Source organism: Colius striatus, unplaced genomic scaffold (assembly GCF_028858725.1).
Source record: "Colius striatus isolate bColStr4 unplaced genomic scaffold, bColStr4.1.hap1 scaffold_35, whole genome shotgun sequence".
Lineage (NCBI taxonomy): Eukaryota > Metazoa > Chordata > Aves > Coliiformes > Coliidae > Colius > Colius striatus.
The window spans coordinates 1,080,173-1,094,856 of NW_026908519.1; the positions used below are offsets into that span (position 1 = coordinate 1,080,173).

Here is a 14,684-nt window from a genome sequence, read left to right on the forward strand (position 1 = left end):
AAATTACCTTTCTGGTCTTCTTTTCTGTCTGGCCTCATACACTCAGCTGTATCTCAGTACTTGTGCCTAGCATGAGCCTTTGGATGAAATGCACCCAGCATTTTGTGAATTGGTGTTCTTGGTAGCTTATGTCAAGCATTTTCCATGCAAAAAGAGGGAAGGCGTCACGCTTCCCCAGTCAGTTCTTGTAAATCTCATTGTAAGGTTGGAGAACACTTAAAATTAAGCTTGGATGATGTGAAATGCCTTAGTGGTTAGTAGCTTGACAGGTAATACTGTAGTTCACTAGTGTTCATTTAAGTGGAATACCACCAAGACCTAATAGATCTTGCTCTATAAACCTCTGTCCAGTCTGGACTGGGCTATGGACAGTTACCATTCATAAGGATTCATTCATTCAGGATTATTCCTAATCTTTGGAGTAATAAGAGGTCATCATCTTCTGAAATGCATGTGTACAGCAGTATTTGTCATCTCTTTAGGCTGGAAAGAGGTAGGTCACCTTCAACATGAAAACGTCTCATTAACTTAAGAAACCATCAGTTGTCTTTATAACGTATTTTATGCTTTCAGATTCTGCCTCTCCACGTTGTAAATGCAACAAACTACTTTCGTCGAAGAGTAGATCAGCAGAAGAACCAATATACAATTCTTGCTGAAGGAATTAATGGGTATTTTAAGGAACCTGGTAATAAGATTGCTGTTAAAAATGTGGAGAAGCTGGCATTTCATGGTTTATGTCAGAAAACAGTTGTTCTCAGGTAAAAATGTGGATTTGTTTTGGTTTAAATTATTCATGTGCACTTTTTAATACAAAGTAGTTTAGAACTTTTCTGCTAAGTTAAAGTTAACCCACCATCAAAAGTAGCAAAAAAATCTCTGCTGTACAAATTGTTCTTTAAAAAGCTCTCCCATGCTGCCTGTACTGAAGGGAAGCCAGAATGGCTCCACATACACACCACTGAACATTGTGCTGTGAAAGTTTAATCTTTTTTAGACACAAGGAGGTGAAGAAACTTTACAACTATAATAATTCTTTGTTTCCTCTCCAACTCTGAAGGGCTCAGGTGCTAGATATTTCCCCAAAAGAGAAGGAAAATATGTTCTGTAGTGTCAAAATTAACTATATAGATGAAGGCAGAACATGTCAAGTCCAAAGTTACCAGCTGCTTCACTCACCTGCCAAGTTTCAGTGTCTGCCACCTCAGGCTGGGGACTTTGTAGAGTGACACCCATTGGTAATGAACTGGAGTGGAACCCAAAGGTAATATTTATCAGATTTCCAATGGTATGTTCTTTTATTTCTCTTTGTGTGTTATTTTCTGTAAGAAAGCAGTAATGGACTGCAAACTTAGTTTTCAAATTTAACTCCTCATTAGTATTGACAAGAAATATCTACTATTGGCCAGATTCTGAGAAGTCAGCTTTCTTGGTTTGTTTTCCTGCAAAATCAAGTGAGATTTATGCGATTTTTTTTCTTCAATTCTTCTGAATTCAGTATCTTCTTCCAGAAAACGTTATTGCTGCTTTTGCATCTGTGGGGATTCAACGGGGGAAGGGTAGCCTCTGTAAATGAAACTGTGTTTGAGTACTGTCCCATTCAGGAAGCTCCTTCCTTAATGAGTAACAAAATCTGGTTTTATTTGTTTAATACTCGTGTCATGTTTAAGCTTGGAAGATTTGTTTCATTGCAGTTATTGTAAAGTTATGTTGGAATTCACCTCAAGTGCAGTGACTTTTTTTGCTTAGGTAACTAATTCTATTCATCAAACAGTTAAAGGAGAACTACACAAAGCGAAAGTAGTACTGACCTTGGGAAACACAACTGGGACTGACCCAATGGGAGGTATAGAATTGCAGCATTACAAAATATTTGTATCTAAACTCCTTTACCAAGAGCACCTGTTCTTTTCTTTGCTTCTGTGCGTTCCAAGTTCAATTTGATTCCACACGGTATTCAGGTAATACTGTTGGATAATTTACTGTGGTGGCGTCTGACCCCTGGAACAGGTTTCTCAGAGATAGTAGAGTCTCTGTCCTTGGAAATAAGCAGAAGCAACCAGCATGTGGTCCTGGGTACATGATTCTAGGTGTCCCTGCTTGAGTAGGGAGTTTGGATGAAATTATCTCCAGAGGGCCATTCCAGCCACAGCCATTCTGTGGTAAACTGAGATAACTTCTCATGGCAATAATCTCAGGCATGGGATGAAATTGTTTTAATTATTGGTTTTCTCAGAGCCAACTCTTCAGGTTTTCCTGAAAAGAAAATATTAGTCAGTGCCATGTTTGTATTGTTCTGTCAGTTCCCTGGCCTGTAATAAAGGCACTGGCAAATATTCTTCTGGGTAAGACTGACTAGAAGATAACAGCCCTCCATGCAGTGAGTGTTTCCTCTCAGCATTCTCCTACTCTCCCAAAACATTGTTGGTAGGAGATTGACTTAGAGATGAGTTTTGCTTAAAGAGTTGGTTATTTTATAATTGTCTGGACAAGTTCATCAGAAAGGCCACCCCTCCATCTCAGGATCGTGACGTGCCTCTTGTGGCTGCTTGGTCCTGTCCAAGAGTACAGTTAGTTAGTGTTTTGGAATGTGTGATGCTGCTTTCCATCTGAGCATTCAGTCAATTTCAGATGAAAAATACAGTTGAAACGGGGAATTACTGGAAGTAATTCTCTTTAGCAGCTTCCTTTCCTATATGGCACATCTCAGCCTTTTTCTGATTGCTATGCTATTGTTTAGAGTTTTTCTAACTGTGTCCCCCCAGCAGTTTTCTTCTTCTATTTTGGTCTAGGAAGTTATTCTGTGTGGTGTGTATTTCAGCTGTAACTTGTGTAATCAGGGCTCAGATTGTTTACTTGGTTGCTCTCTTGGTTGTGTTCCATGGAGTTAACTACGAGTTCCTTATGACACTATTATGATGAAAAAGATGGCAATATCTGGAGAAGAATTAAACATGGGAACATGCCTGTTGGGACATTGGGAGAAAACCAATTACTTCCAGGTATCAATAAATGGGTACATGTTTACAGTTTCACTTAGAGCAGCTTAGAGTTAGAGAGAGACTACTGATGAGTTGTGGTTTCAACTTGGTGTGTTTTGTCATCCAAGGTCCAGGTTACCAGGCTTCCAGACTTGAAGATGTCAGTTAACGAATACGACGTTCAATCTGAGGTTTTGCCTACAGGTCTGGGAACTGACAATGCAGAACATAGAACACAACTTCAGAAGCTGTGCAGCCACATGAACATATTGGACATGCAGCAAACTTGGAGCCCTTGTAAGAGTTGACAAGGTCTTTTGAGCATACACTTTATGAAAAAAGAATGCTACAATTAAGGAGATGTTTTCATGATTGATATTACTGACTGTGTGTTTCGTTTGAACACAGAAACAATAGTGTTTGTAATATGTCTGCATTCCTGTGACTGTCTGTAGTGGGTCTGGGATGGTAGTGACTTTCCACAGCAGCTCCTGCAGTGCTGTGCTTACTGTTGATATCAATATTATGACTACCGCTCGCACAGCATCAGGGCTGTCCCTCCAGCATTCCTTCCCCCACCTTCACCAATAGCTGTGGGTGGGCATGATCTTGGGAGGGACTATGGCCAGGACAGCTGACCCAGGCTGACCAAGGAGATATTCCATACCCTAAGACATCAGCTCAGGAATATAAACTGGGGGAGAGGAGCAGGAAGGGGAGGCGAGATGCATTTCTGGCCTTCCCAAAGCAACCGCTACGCGTACCGCAGCCCTGCTTCTCGGGAGGTGGCCGGACATCGCTGCTGATGGGAAGTGGAGAGGAACAGCTTTATCTGCTTCTGCTTTGCTTCCCGCGCGGGGCTTTGCTGCTTCTTTATTAAACTGCTTTTATCTCAACCCACGAGACTCCCATCTTATTTTCTCCCCTTCCCTGGCTTGCTGAGGAGGTGGGGGACAGAGTGGTGTGGTGGGCACCTGGCATCCAGCCAGGCTCAAACTACCACACCTACTTACCACTGTAGTTGGGGTCTGTGTACCTGCTTTCTTGTAGTGTCCACACGCAGTGGCATAACTTCTACTGGCAGCCTGTATGTTTTCAATAAGAACTGAGCAGCCCAAGTGCATGGGATTGGAGATAAGTCCCACAGGAAAGCAGCTGCAAATGTGACACAGTGCAAGATGATAGACTACAATGGGACCTACTTACCACTATAGGTGGAGTCTGCCTTCCTGCTTTCTTGTAGCTCCCATACTCAGTGGTAGAGCTTAACCGATACCATGTATTTTTTCAATGGGAGCTGAGGAGTCCCAGTGAGTGGGAATGGAGATAGCTCCCTCAGGAAAGCAGCTGCAAATGTGACACAGTGCTGGCTGATACACTGCATGGGGATATCACAGCACACGTGGGCACTGCAATGGGGTTCAGTGACATTGCCGCACATGTGGCAATTGCAGAGAGACTCTGTGACATCACACCAGACGTGGGCATGGCAAAAGTGCTCTATAACATCACATCACCTCTGGACACTCTGACAGTGCTCTGTGACATCACAGCACATCTGGGTACTGCATCCAGGCTGTGTGACATCATAGAATCCTAGAATGGTAGGGGTTGGAACGGACCATTAGATATCATCTAGACCAACCCTCTCCCCCACAATCAAGTTCACCTAGATCAGGTCGCACAGGAACGTGTCCAGGCTTATGCTGAAGTCCTCCAAGGAAGGAGACTCCACAAGCCCTGTGGGCAACCTGTTCCAGTGCTCCGTCTTCCTCTTCCGCGGACGTTTGACATCACAGCACAACTGAACACTGCAAGAGTGCTCTGTGACATCACAGCACAGGTGTGCACTGCAACAGGAGTGTGTAATACAACAGCCCATCTGGCCTTTGCAGCGGCGCTGTGTGACATGACAGCACTTGTGGGCACTGTAGCAGTGCTCTAAGACTTCACATTGAGAAGAGGCGAAACTGAGGAGAAGCAAAACAAACTGAGGAGAAGCAAAACAAACAAAATGGAGTACGGCCTGCACACCATGAGAACAACAACCGCCTCAGCGAAAGTGCAGTCTCATTGAGACCGCTTCATTTCCTAGAAGCAGAAGTTAAAAACATTTCCTAAAAAAGGCTGCGGCCTGTGGTTATCAGGAGGGTCCAGACCAAGGGTCAAGAGCTTGTAACTATTGTTTGAACCCTATATCTGTTGTGTGGCGTGTAAACCCTATAAAAACCCTTTTCTACTGAGCACCAGGGTCGCCTCCTCTGACTCCTGCGTGAGTTACGAGACGACCCGGAGCTCCGAAATAAACCTCACCTCGTGTGTTTGCATCAAGTCGGCTCCTCGTTTTCCTCTGAGGTGCGCGTCTGCCTGGGTAGAGGAAAGCTTCGCCTTTCATTTTGGGGGCTCGTCCGGGATCAACGACGAACACCTCAGGAAACGATGACCCCTTGGAGGTGAGCTTTTTTGTGTGAATATTTGTGGCGCCACATGAGAGCTTGTGAGCTTGTGTAGATTGAGATTAAGAGTTTGTGGTTTGTGTAACTGAGCAGGCTTTGTTGAGATAACATTGTTTTTAACGTTATTTCTTTCCTTTATCTCTGTTTCTTTTGTGTCTCTCGAAATTTAAATTAGTGCCCATTCCTCTATGTCATAGGCTGCATACCGTTGACCAAGTCTGAGACTAGGTCTGGATCTAGCCGCACCTAAGCCCCTTTTAAGGGTGCCTTAGAAAGCAAGGGGGTCCAGACTGAACCTCGTGACTCAACGGCAGGGTCTCCTTAAATAAGCCTACTGTTGACCAGGTCTGGGACTAAGGATTCTTTCCTGAACCTCGTGACCCAACAGTCCATAATCCCCAACTTCAGTAAGAAAAACACTTAGGGATACACGGATAAGGTTCTCAGTCTCTCACTCTCTTTTTCTCTCTCTCTCTCCATTAACCTCTGAAAATGTTTTAAGTGTGTGAGATTGGGAGCTCGCTGTTGCACAGATATCTTAAGCATCAGAGACCAAGTGAATGTTACTTTTGTGGGTGATTGGGTGAGAACATACCTTGATACCCTTGTAAGTTCAGGGAATGCTTTTTGTGCCGCCTCTGTGTCCATAAGTGTATTTGTTGGTTTCACCTGAGAGTCACACTCAACAATTACGGGGATAGGTACGGGACAGAAACCCCTTTGTGCAAAATTTTAGATGTGCCTGATTAATTGTATTGATTTTTTATGTTCTACCTGTGTAAGGATAGGAGTCATAATTGTCAGGGTTGTGTTATGTTGTTTTGGAAGTAAGGGTCACGGGAAAACTGAAGCTGCTGGGTCAGTAAAGGTCTGACAGACTTTAAAGAGGTTTCTGAGTAGCACGTGTGGGGGACAGACGTGTCCGGCACCACAGGCTACGGCCCTGGGGGACGCCTCACGGGTGAAAATAGGCAACCTTTGCCTATAGGTGAAACCTAGCTGGTCCTTGTGGAGTGAATGAGGGGACGAAGTCTCCGCCCTTCTGAAATTTTGATAAGATCTCTTCCGTGGTGTAAAAGTCGTGGAGAGCGAGAAATCGTTTCTGTGTGTGTGTGTCTTATTATAATCTTTTTTGTATTACTGATAACCATGGGGCAGTCCCGATCCACCCCTCTGTCATTAACATTGGCACATTGGGCAAAAGTAAAAGCACGAGGGCAAAACCTGTCTCTTATTATCAAGAAGGGGGATTGGCAAAATTATTGCGAAAGTGAATGGCCAACCTTTAAAGTAGGATGGCCACGGTCAGGTACCTTTGACATCCATACCATACGGGCAGTCCGAATGACTATTTTCGCCTCAATAGGAGGCCATCCTGACCAAGAACCATATATCACAGTATGGGAAGATTTGGTGATGTATCCGCCGGACTGGGTCATTTCTTCCAAATGATAAAATAAGAGTCCTAGCCCCATCCTACTCATACTTTAGACGGGGCGTACCTGTGACAACCAGGACTCTGGCTCTCACAGGAGTAGAAGAAGGGGTGACCAATAATGGAGGAGATTATGAAAAATTGAAAGAACCAAGCCCTAAGACCAAGGTATATCCAGAGGTCGAAGGACCCCCTGAATGGACTCCACCTGTATCCACATCTATACCCACCGCCCCCCCAACTGGACCCCGGTCCCCAGACGAGGGAATACCTGTGCCGTATAACCCGGGGGGTTGGGAAGAAGGACCCTATACCGGTACCAGGAGTAAACGGGGGATAACGCCTGAGGGACCAGACTCCACTGTAGCCTTACCACTCCGGGCGGTGGGGCCAGCCCCCACAGAGCCAGATGAGTTACAACCGTTACAGTACTGGCCCTTTTCGTCCTCCGATTTGTACAACTGGAAAGCAAATAACCCTTCTTTTTCTGAGAACTCTGCTGCCCTCATAGGACTAGTCGAATCCCTGATGTACTCCCATCAGCCCACATGGGACGACTGCCAGCAGTTACTTCAAACACTTTTCACCACAGAGGAGCGAGAACGAATCTTCTCGGAGGCACGAAAAACCCTACAGGAAGGCCAACCAGGCCAACCCCCTCGAACAGGAATGGAAGTGGAAGCGTTGTTCCCAGTAGCGCGACCGCAATGGGACTATAATACAGCAGCAGGTAGGGAACGACTGTCCATATACCGCCGGGCTCTGGTAGCAGGACTAAGAGGGGCAGCCAGGAAACCTACCAATCTGGCAAAGGTGAGAGAAATTATGCAGGGGCCTAATGAACCACCCTCGGTGTTCCTAGAACGTATCATGGAGGCCTATCGTATTTATACCCTGTTTGATCCCGAATCTAGGGGACAACGGGCCTCCGTTATCATGTCCTTCATCGGACAAGCTGCACCAGACATAAAACGAAAACTGCAGCATATCGAGGGATTGCAGGATTACACCCTGCAAGATATTGTTAAAGAGGCTGAGAAAGTGTTCCATAAAAGGGAAACCGAGGAAGAAAAGTGGGAGAGGGAAAAGAATGAGAGAGAGAAGGAAGAAATACGGAGACAAAAGAGACAGGATAAGAATTTAACAAGAATACTTACTACAGTAATGGCCGAAGGGAAACGCCAAGGGGAAAGACAGGCGAAAGGAGGAAGGGACCTGGGCGACAATGGCAGGAATAAGGGACCCAGAAGACTGGGAAAAGATCAATGTGCGTTCTGCAAGGAACATGGGCATTGGGCCCGTGAATGCCCCAAGAAAAAGGGAAAGAGAGTGCTAACCCTGGAGGAAGATGAAGATTAATGGGGTCAGGGCCCGGAACCCCTCCCCGAGCCTAGGATAACGTTAAATGTGGAGGGGACCCCAGTAAATTTTTTGATTGATACTGGGGCAGAATATTCCGTACTGAAAACCTCATTAGGGACTGTAACTAACAAACAGACCATGGTAATTGGAGCAACAGGTCGAAAAGAATACCGCTGGACCACTAATCGAACTATTGACTTGGGAACTAACCAGGTATCCCATTCTTTTTTGTTAATACCCGAGTGCCCTACCCCCCTCCTCGGACGAGACCTGTTAACAAAAATGAAGGCTCAGATAAGCTTTACTTCTGCTGGCCCTGAGATCGCCCTTGCAGGCAGAAAGCCAAAAACATGCGTATTGTCTCTGCACTTGGGGGAGGAATATAGACTATACCAAAACCCCAAGGAGAACCTGGATAACCTTGAAAAGTGGCTCAAGCAGTATCCGAAAGCATGGGCCGAAACTGGGGGCATGGGGGAAGCGGTGAACATCCCTCCCATAGTGATCAAGCTGCAATCAAGTGCCACCCCAATAAGCGTAAAACAATACCCATTGTCAAAAGAGGCAGTAGCAGGGATACGACCTCACATCGACAAGCTTGTACAACAAGGGATTCTTGTGCCTTGTAAATCTCCCTGGAACACACCACTCTTGCCGGTAAAGAAACCTGGGACTGGGGATTATCGGCCAGTACAGGACTTGCGGGAAGTCAACAAGAGTCCTTACCTTACATCCTACGGTACCCAACCCATATAATCTCTTAAGCTCTCTTCCCCCAGATCGTGCCTGGTATACAGTCCTTGACCTAAAGGATGCATTTTTCTGCTTGCGACTGCATCCAGTGAGCCAGTTAATTTTCGCTTTCGAGTGGAGAGATCCTGAAAGTGGGAGAGTGGGTCAACTCACGTGGACAAGATTACCACAAGGATTTAAGAATTCTCCTACCTTGTTTGATGAAGCCCTCCACAGGGACCTGGCAACTTTCCGGGCACAAAACCCACAGGTAACTTTACTCCAATATGTAGATGACCTCCTACTCGCGGCGTCCACCAAAGAAAGCTGCCTGATGGGAACTCGCAGACTACTGGTTGAACTTGGAAGGTTGGGGTACCGTGTCTCAGCAAAGAAGGCACAAATCTGCCAGAAAGAGGTAACCTATCTGGGATATGCTCTAAAGGATGGAAAAAGGTGGCTGACGGAAGCCCGAAAGAAGGCCATCTTGCAGATCCCCACCCCGTCAACCTCTCGACAGGTGCGTGAGTTCCTGGGAACGGCGGGGTTCTGTCGCCTTTGGATACTTGGGTTTGCTAGCTTGGCTGAACCACTATATCCACTCACCAAAAACAAAGGAGAATTCGTATGGGGAAAAGAGCAGGAAGAGGCCTTCACCAACATAAAGAAGGCGCTGTTAAGTTCCCCTGCTCTGACGTTACCTGACCTCACCAAACCATTTACTCTGTTCGTGGATGAGCGAAAGGGAGTGGCCCGGGGTGTATTAACACAGAGACTCGGACCCTGGAAGCGGCCAGTGGCATACTTGTCAAAGAAATTAGACCCCGTGGCCAGTGGATGGCCTGCCTGCCTTAAAACAGTGGCTGCCACTGCAGTCTTGGTAAAAGACTCTGATAAACTTACTTTTGGACAACCAATTACAATCATTGCAGCCCACTCCCTGGAAAGCATTATTCGGCAACCTCCTGACCGGTGGTTAACAAATGCCAGGATGACTTACTATCAGAGTCTGTTACTAACTGAACGTATTAAGTTTGCCCCTCCAGCCATCCTGAACCCAGCCACACTGATGCCTGAAGCAAGAGAGAGTGACCAGCCTCTCCATGAATGCCAAGAGGTTCTAGCCGAAGAAGTGGGTATTCGCGCAGACCTAACTGACCAGCCTATGGAAGGAACCCCCTCGTGGTTCACCGATGGGAGCAGCTACCTGTTGGAAGGAAAGCGAAAGGCTGGCGCAGCCGTAGTGGACGGGAAACGGGTCGTGTGGGCTAGCTCGTTGCCAGAGGGGACCTCTGCCCAAAAAGCCGAACTAGTAGCCCTCGTACAGGCCCTGAGGTTGGCTGAAGGAAAAGTGATTAACATATTTACCGATAGCAGATACGCCTTCGCAACAGCCCACGTCCATGGGGCAATATACAGACAGAGGGGGCTCTTGACATCGGCGGGGAAGGAAATTAAGAACAAAGAGGAAATTTTAAATCTCCTAGAAGCCGTACATCTCCCCAAAAAGGTGGCCATCATACATTGCCCAGGGCATCAAAAAGGAGATGACTGGGTTGCAAGAGGGAATCGAATGGCAGACACAACTGCCAAAGAGGCCGCACTAGAGGCCATGATACTCTCAGTAAAACTTGACGACAAACAGGCAGTGGAAGGAAAGGAAGAAACAAACCTATCCGCTGAGGAAGGGAAAGCTTACATCGATAAAATGCACCGACTTACGCATTTGGGGACTGAAAAACTTATCACACTAGCAAAAAAATCACGCTACAAGGTCCCGGACCTACGGAAAACCGTGGAACGCATCGTACAAAATTGCGAGGCATGTGCCTTTACAAATGTAGGACATACTAAAGGAATCCAAGGAAAGAGACTGAGAGGAGATCGACCAGGAGCATATTGGGAAGTAGACTTTACGGAAGTAAAACCTGCCCGGTACGGTAACAAATATTTGTTAGTATTTGTAGATACCTTCTCTGGATGGGTCGAAGCATACCCTACAAGGAACGAAACAGCACTAGTAGTCGCAAAAAAGATCCTGGAAGAGATTTTTCCCCGGTTTGGTATTCCCAAGGTAATCGGGTCAGACAATGGACCTGCCTTTGTCGCCCAGGTAAGTCAGGGAGTAGCCAGACAATTGGGGATTAACTGGAAGCTCCATTGTGCATACCACCCTCAAAGTTCAGGACAGGTAGAAAGGATGAATAGGACCTTGAAAGAAACTTTAACTAAATTAGTAGCGGAGACCGGCGGGAGGGATTGGACAGTCTTTCTCTCCCTCGCTCTGTTTAGGGTTCGAAACACCCCAGGACCTACGGGGCTCACCCCTTATGAAATCTTGTATGGGAGTCCCCCTCCTCTGACAGAAATAGTGGGGACTGATGAACCTGTTGTGCCCTCTCTTACTCTTGCAGCACGCCTAAAAGCGTTGGAAGTAGTTAGAAAAGAAGTTTGGGAACAGTTGAAGAACCTCTACGATCCGGGGGAGGTGTCGATGCCCCATTCGTTCCAGGTCGGAGACAAAGTTCTGATTAGACGACACCGATCAGAGACGCTCGAACCTCGGTGGAAGGGACCATATGTGGTATTGTTAACAACTCCCACCGCTGTAAAAGCCGATGGGATTACTGCGTGGGTACATTCAGCGCATGTAAAAAGGGCACCTAGAGATATACAAAAGGATGATTGGGTGGTGGAAAAGACTGATAATCCTCTTAAGCTTCGTGTGTTTCGGAAACCAAACCGAAACACCTAGGGAAAATCTGTTGGTGGGACTAATCCGAGATTTCGGGAAGGCCCAAAATGCGACCAGTATCACTGCTTGTTTACCATTACCACAAGCAGCTGGGGAGCCTATTCCGTGGGGTATAATCCCGGCGGGACCACTACCAAAATATAAAAATAATGTATCCCAATTTTGTAAGAGTGTGCCTCGAACTAGGACTGGGGTAGGTCGGCGATTTATCAGGACACGAAAATCACAGTGGAAAATCAGGAAGGAAGACTGCAAACGAAAACTTAATTCTGAATATAAAAAGGGAGGGATCCATTCTGTGGGGACGTGTTATTTTGATGAGGAAAAACAAGTTACAGTAACTACCACTGAAACTTACTCTGAAGTGGTATGTCAGAATATCACACAATTAGACCCCAAGGTCTGGCAATCTATCTGGGGACCCGCTATTGCAGAAACTTTTAGCTACATAGGACCAGTAAACTGGTGTGTGCAGTTTCAAGGAAAGCAGGATCAACGCTATACACACACTTTTCATGAGATGACTTCTAAAAAAACGATTGTGGAACACACACATGGGTGGAACTGTACCAAAGTCCTCAACTGTGACACCCCGGAGAAGGAAATAGGGATTTTCCCCGTCCGTTATCTGCTTAAGTGGGGATGTGAATGTCGAGGATACAAACATACCCTGCCACCACATACTAAAGGTGGGTCAGATGGGGAAATGCTTGACTGCAAATATACTACAGTCCAGAGTCCTGGAAATTTAGTATGGGTCACTAACGAACGGAAATGGACCACACATATTTCCATTGATGGGCCTATTAATCAAATTACCCTAGGGGTGCCCACACTGTGTCCCTATTGGAAAAAGTCTGGAGAAAAAGAACTTATGCCTCGAAAGAGGAGGGATGTAAGTAAAGAAGGCGAGGAAGCCCCCAGTGATGAATGGCAGGAACCAAAAACTGCGGTAAAAATAGGGTGGGCAATTGAATCCATATTTCCCCAAATCGCATCATATAGAAACAGGGAGATGCTTGATAAATTGTTGGCACAAACCACGCGATTAGCGGCTGTTACTAAAAAGGGATTTAAAGATATGAATTTCCAACTCCAGGCAACTAGCAAAATGGCTCTGCAAAATCGGATGGCCCTTGATATGTTACTATTAAAGGAACATGGGGTTTGTGGGTATCTAAAAAATAAAATAAGCGACTGTTGTATACATATCCCAAATGTTACGGAAGCTGTGGAAAACGATATTAACAAATTACATCAGATAGAGGAGAAAACAAAAGGAATTGAAGAGGAAGCCCGAAGAAATTGGGTAGGGGAAGTATTCAATTCCCTAGGAATACATATTGCTGAGTGGTTATCTTCGTTAATCCAAACTGTGATAATTACTATTATTCTTATTGGTATAATCTTTATTTCTTATAAGTGTGTTTTAGGACTGTGCCTAAAGGGGTGGAAGAAGACTCCAAAATGACATCCATAATGTTATAAGCATAGAATAGAAATATAATGTTAGTAAGTGTTAGTCCTGACCACTGGCCTGGCCTCTCCAGAAATTCTAAGATTAGAAATGTCCAAAAGAAAAAGAGGGGAATGAGAAGAGGCGAAACTGAGAAGAAGCGAAACAAACAAAATGGAGTATGGTCTGCACACCATGAGAACAACAACCGCCTCAGCAAAAGTGCAGTCTCATTGAGACCGCTTCATTTCCAAGAAGCAGAAGTTAAAAACATTTCCTAAAAAAAGACTGCGGCCTGTGGCTATCAGGAAAGGCCAGACCGAGGGTCAAGAGCTTGTAACTATTGTTTGAACCCTATATCTGTTGTGTGGCGTGTAAACCCTATAAAAACCCTTTCCTACTGAGCACCAGGGTCACCTCCTCTGACTCCTGCGTGAGTTACGAGACGACCCGGAGCTCCGAAATAAACCTCACCTCGTGCGTTTGCATCAAGTCGGCTCCTCGTTTTCCTCTGAGGTGCGCGTCTGCCTGGGTAGAGGAAAGCTTCGCCTTTCAATCCTTTCTCGTGGCCTAGTCGGCCTTGCTGTGACTTAGCCTCACCGACTCCATTTTATTTCATTTTATTCTTTCAGAACAAGTTGTTTTCTGTTGGGATTTAGAGGGGAAAAGTGCGGGTTTGTGGGAGTTCTGAGGGATGACATGAGGTGTGGGGGCAAATCTGAGGGGAAAAGTGAGGTTTGGGTGGCATTTCTGAGGGAAAAGGTGGGATTTGGATGGAGTTTTGAGGGAAAAGATGAGAGTTTTGGGTATTTCTATGGGAAAAGGTGGGATTTTGGTGGAGTTTTGAGGGAAAAAGTGAGGTTTTGGTAAATTTTTAAAGGGAAAAAGTGGGGTTTGGGTGGATTTTTGAAAAAACCAAATGTTTTGGTGGGGTTTTGAGGGGAAAAGTGGGGTTTTGTGGAAATTCTGAGGGTAAAAGTGGAGTTTGGGTTTTGTTTTGAGGGGGAAAATGGGGTTTTGTTGGAGTTTTGAGGGGAAAAAGTGGGGTTTGATGGAGTTTTGAGGGGAAAGATGCAGTTTTGGGGAACTTCTGGGGGAAGAAGCGGGGTTTTGGTGCAGTTTTGAGAGAAACAGTGGTGTTTTGGTGGAGTTCTGAGTAAAAAAGGGAGGTTTTGGAGGTCTTTTCAGAGGAAAAGTGGGTTTTGGGTGCTATTCTGAGGGAAAAAGTGGGATTTTTGGGAACTGCTGGGTAAAAAAGTGCCATCTTGAGGGAAAAAGTGGAGTTTGGGAAGCGTTTTGAGGGGAAAAAGTGGGGTTTGGGTGGATTTTGAATGCGAAAAAGGGGGGAGTTGGTTGGGTTTTGATGGGAAAAGTGGGGTTTGGGGGAGTTCTGAGGGATAAAATGAGGTGTTGGTGCAATTCTGAGAGAAAAACTAGGATTTTGGAGGAGTTTTGAGGCTGTAAAGTGGGGTTTGAGTACATTTCTGAGAAAGAAGAGTGGCATTTG

General features: G+C 45.6%; 1 protein-coding gene across 1 annotated transcript; it reads left to right on the forward strand.

Annotated features, from left to right (window-relative positions):
• The first annotated feature begins 6,732 nt into the window (after positions 1 to 6,732).
• LOC133629253 (uncharacterized) lies at positions 6,733 to 11,873 on the forward strand. The gene is given in 3 exon segments (XM_062019907.1): positions 6,733 to 6,746; positions 6,929 to 8,947; positions 8,949 to 11,873. Coding segments are annotated over 3 exon segments (4,806 nt in total). The 3' UTR covers positions 11,722 to 11,873.
• The last annotated feature ends 2,811 nt before the right edge of the window (positions 11,874 to 14,684 follow it).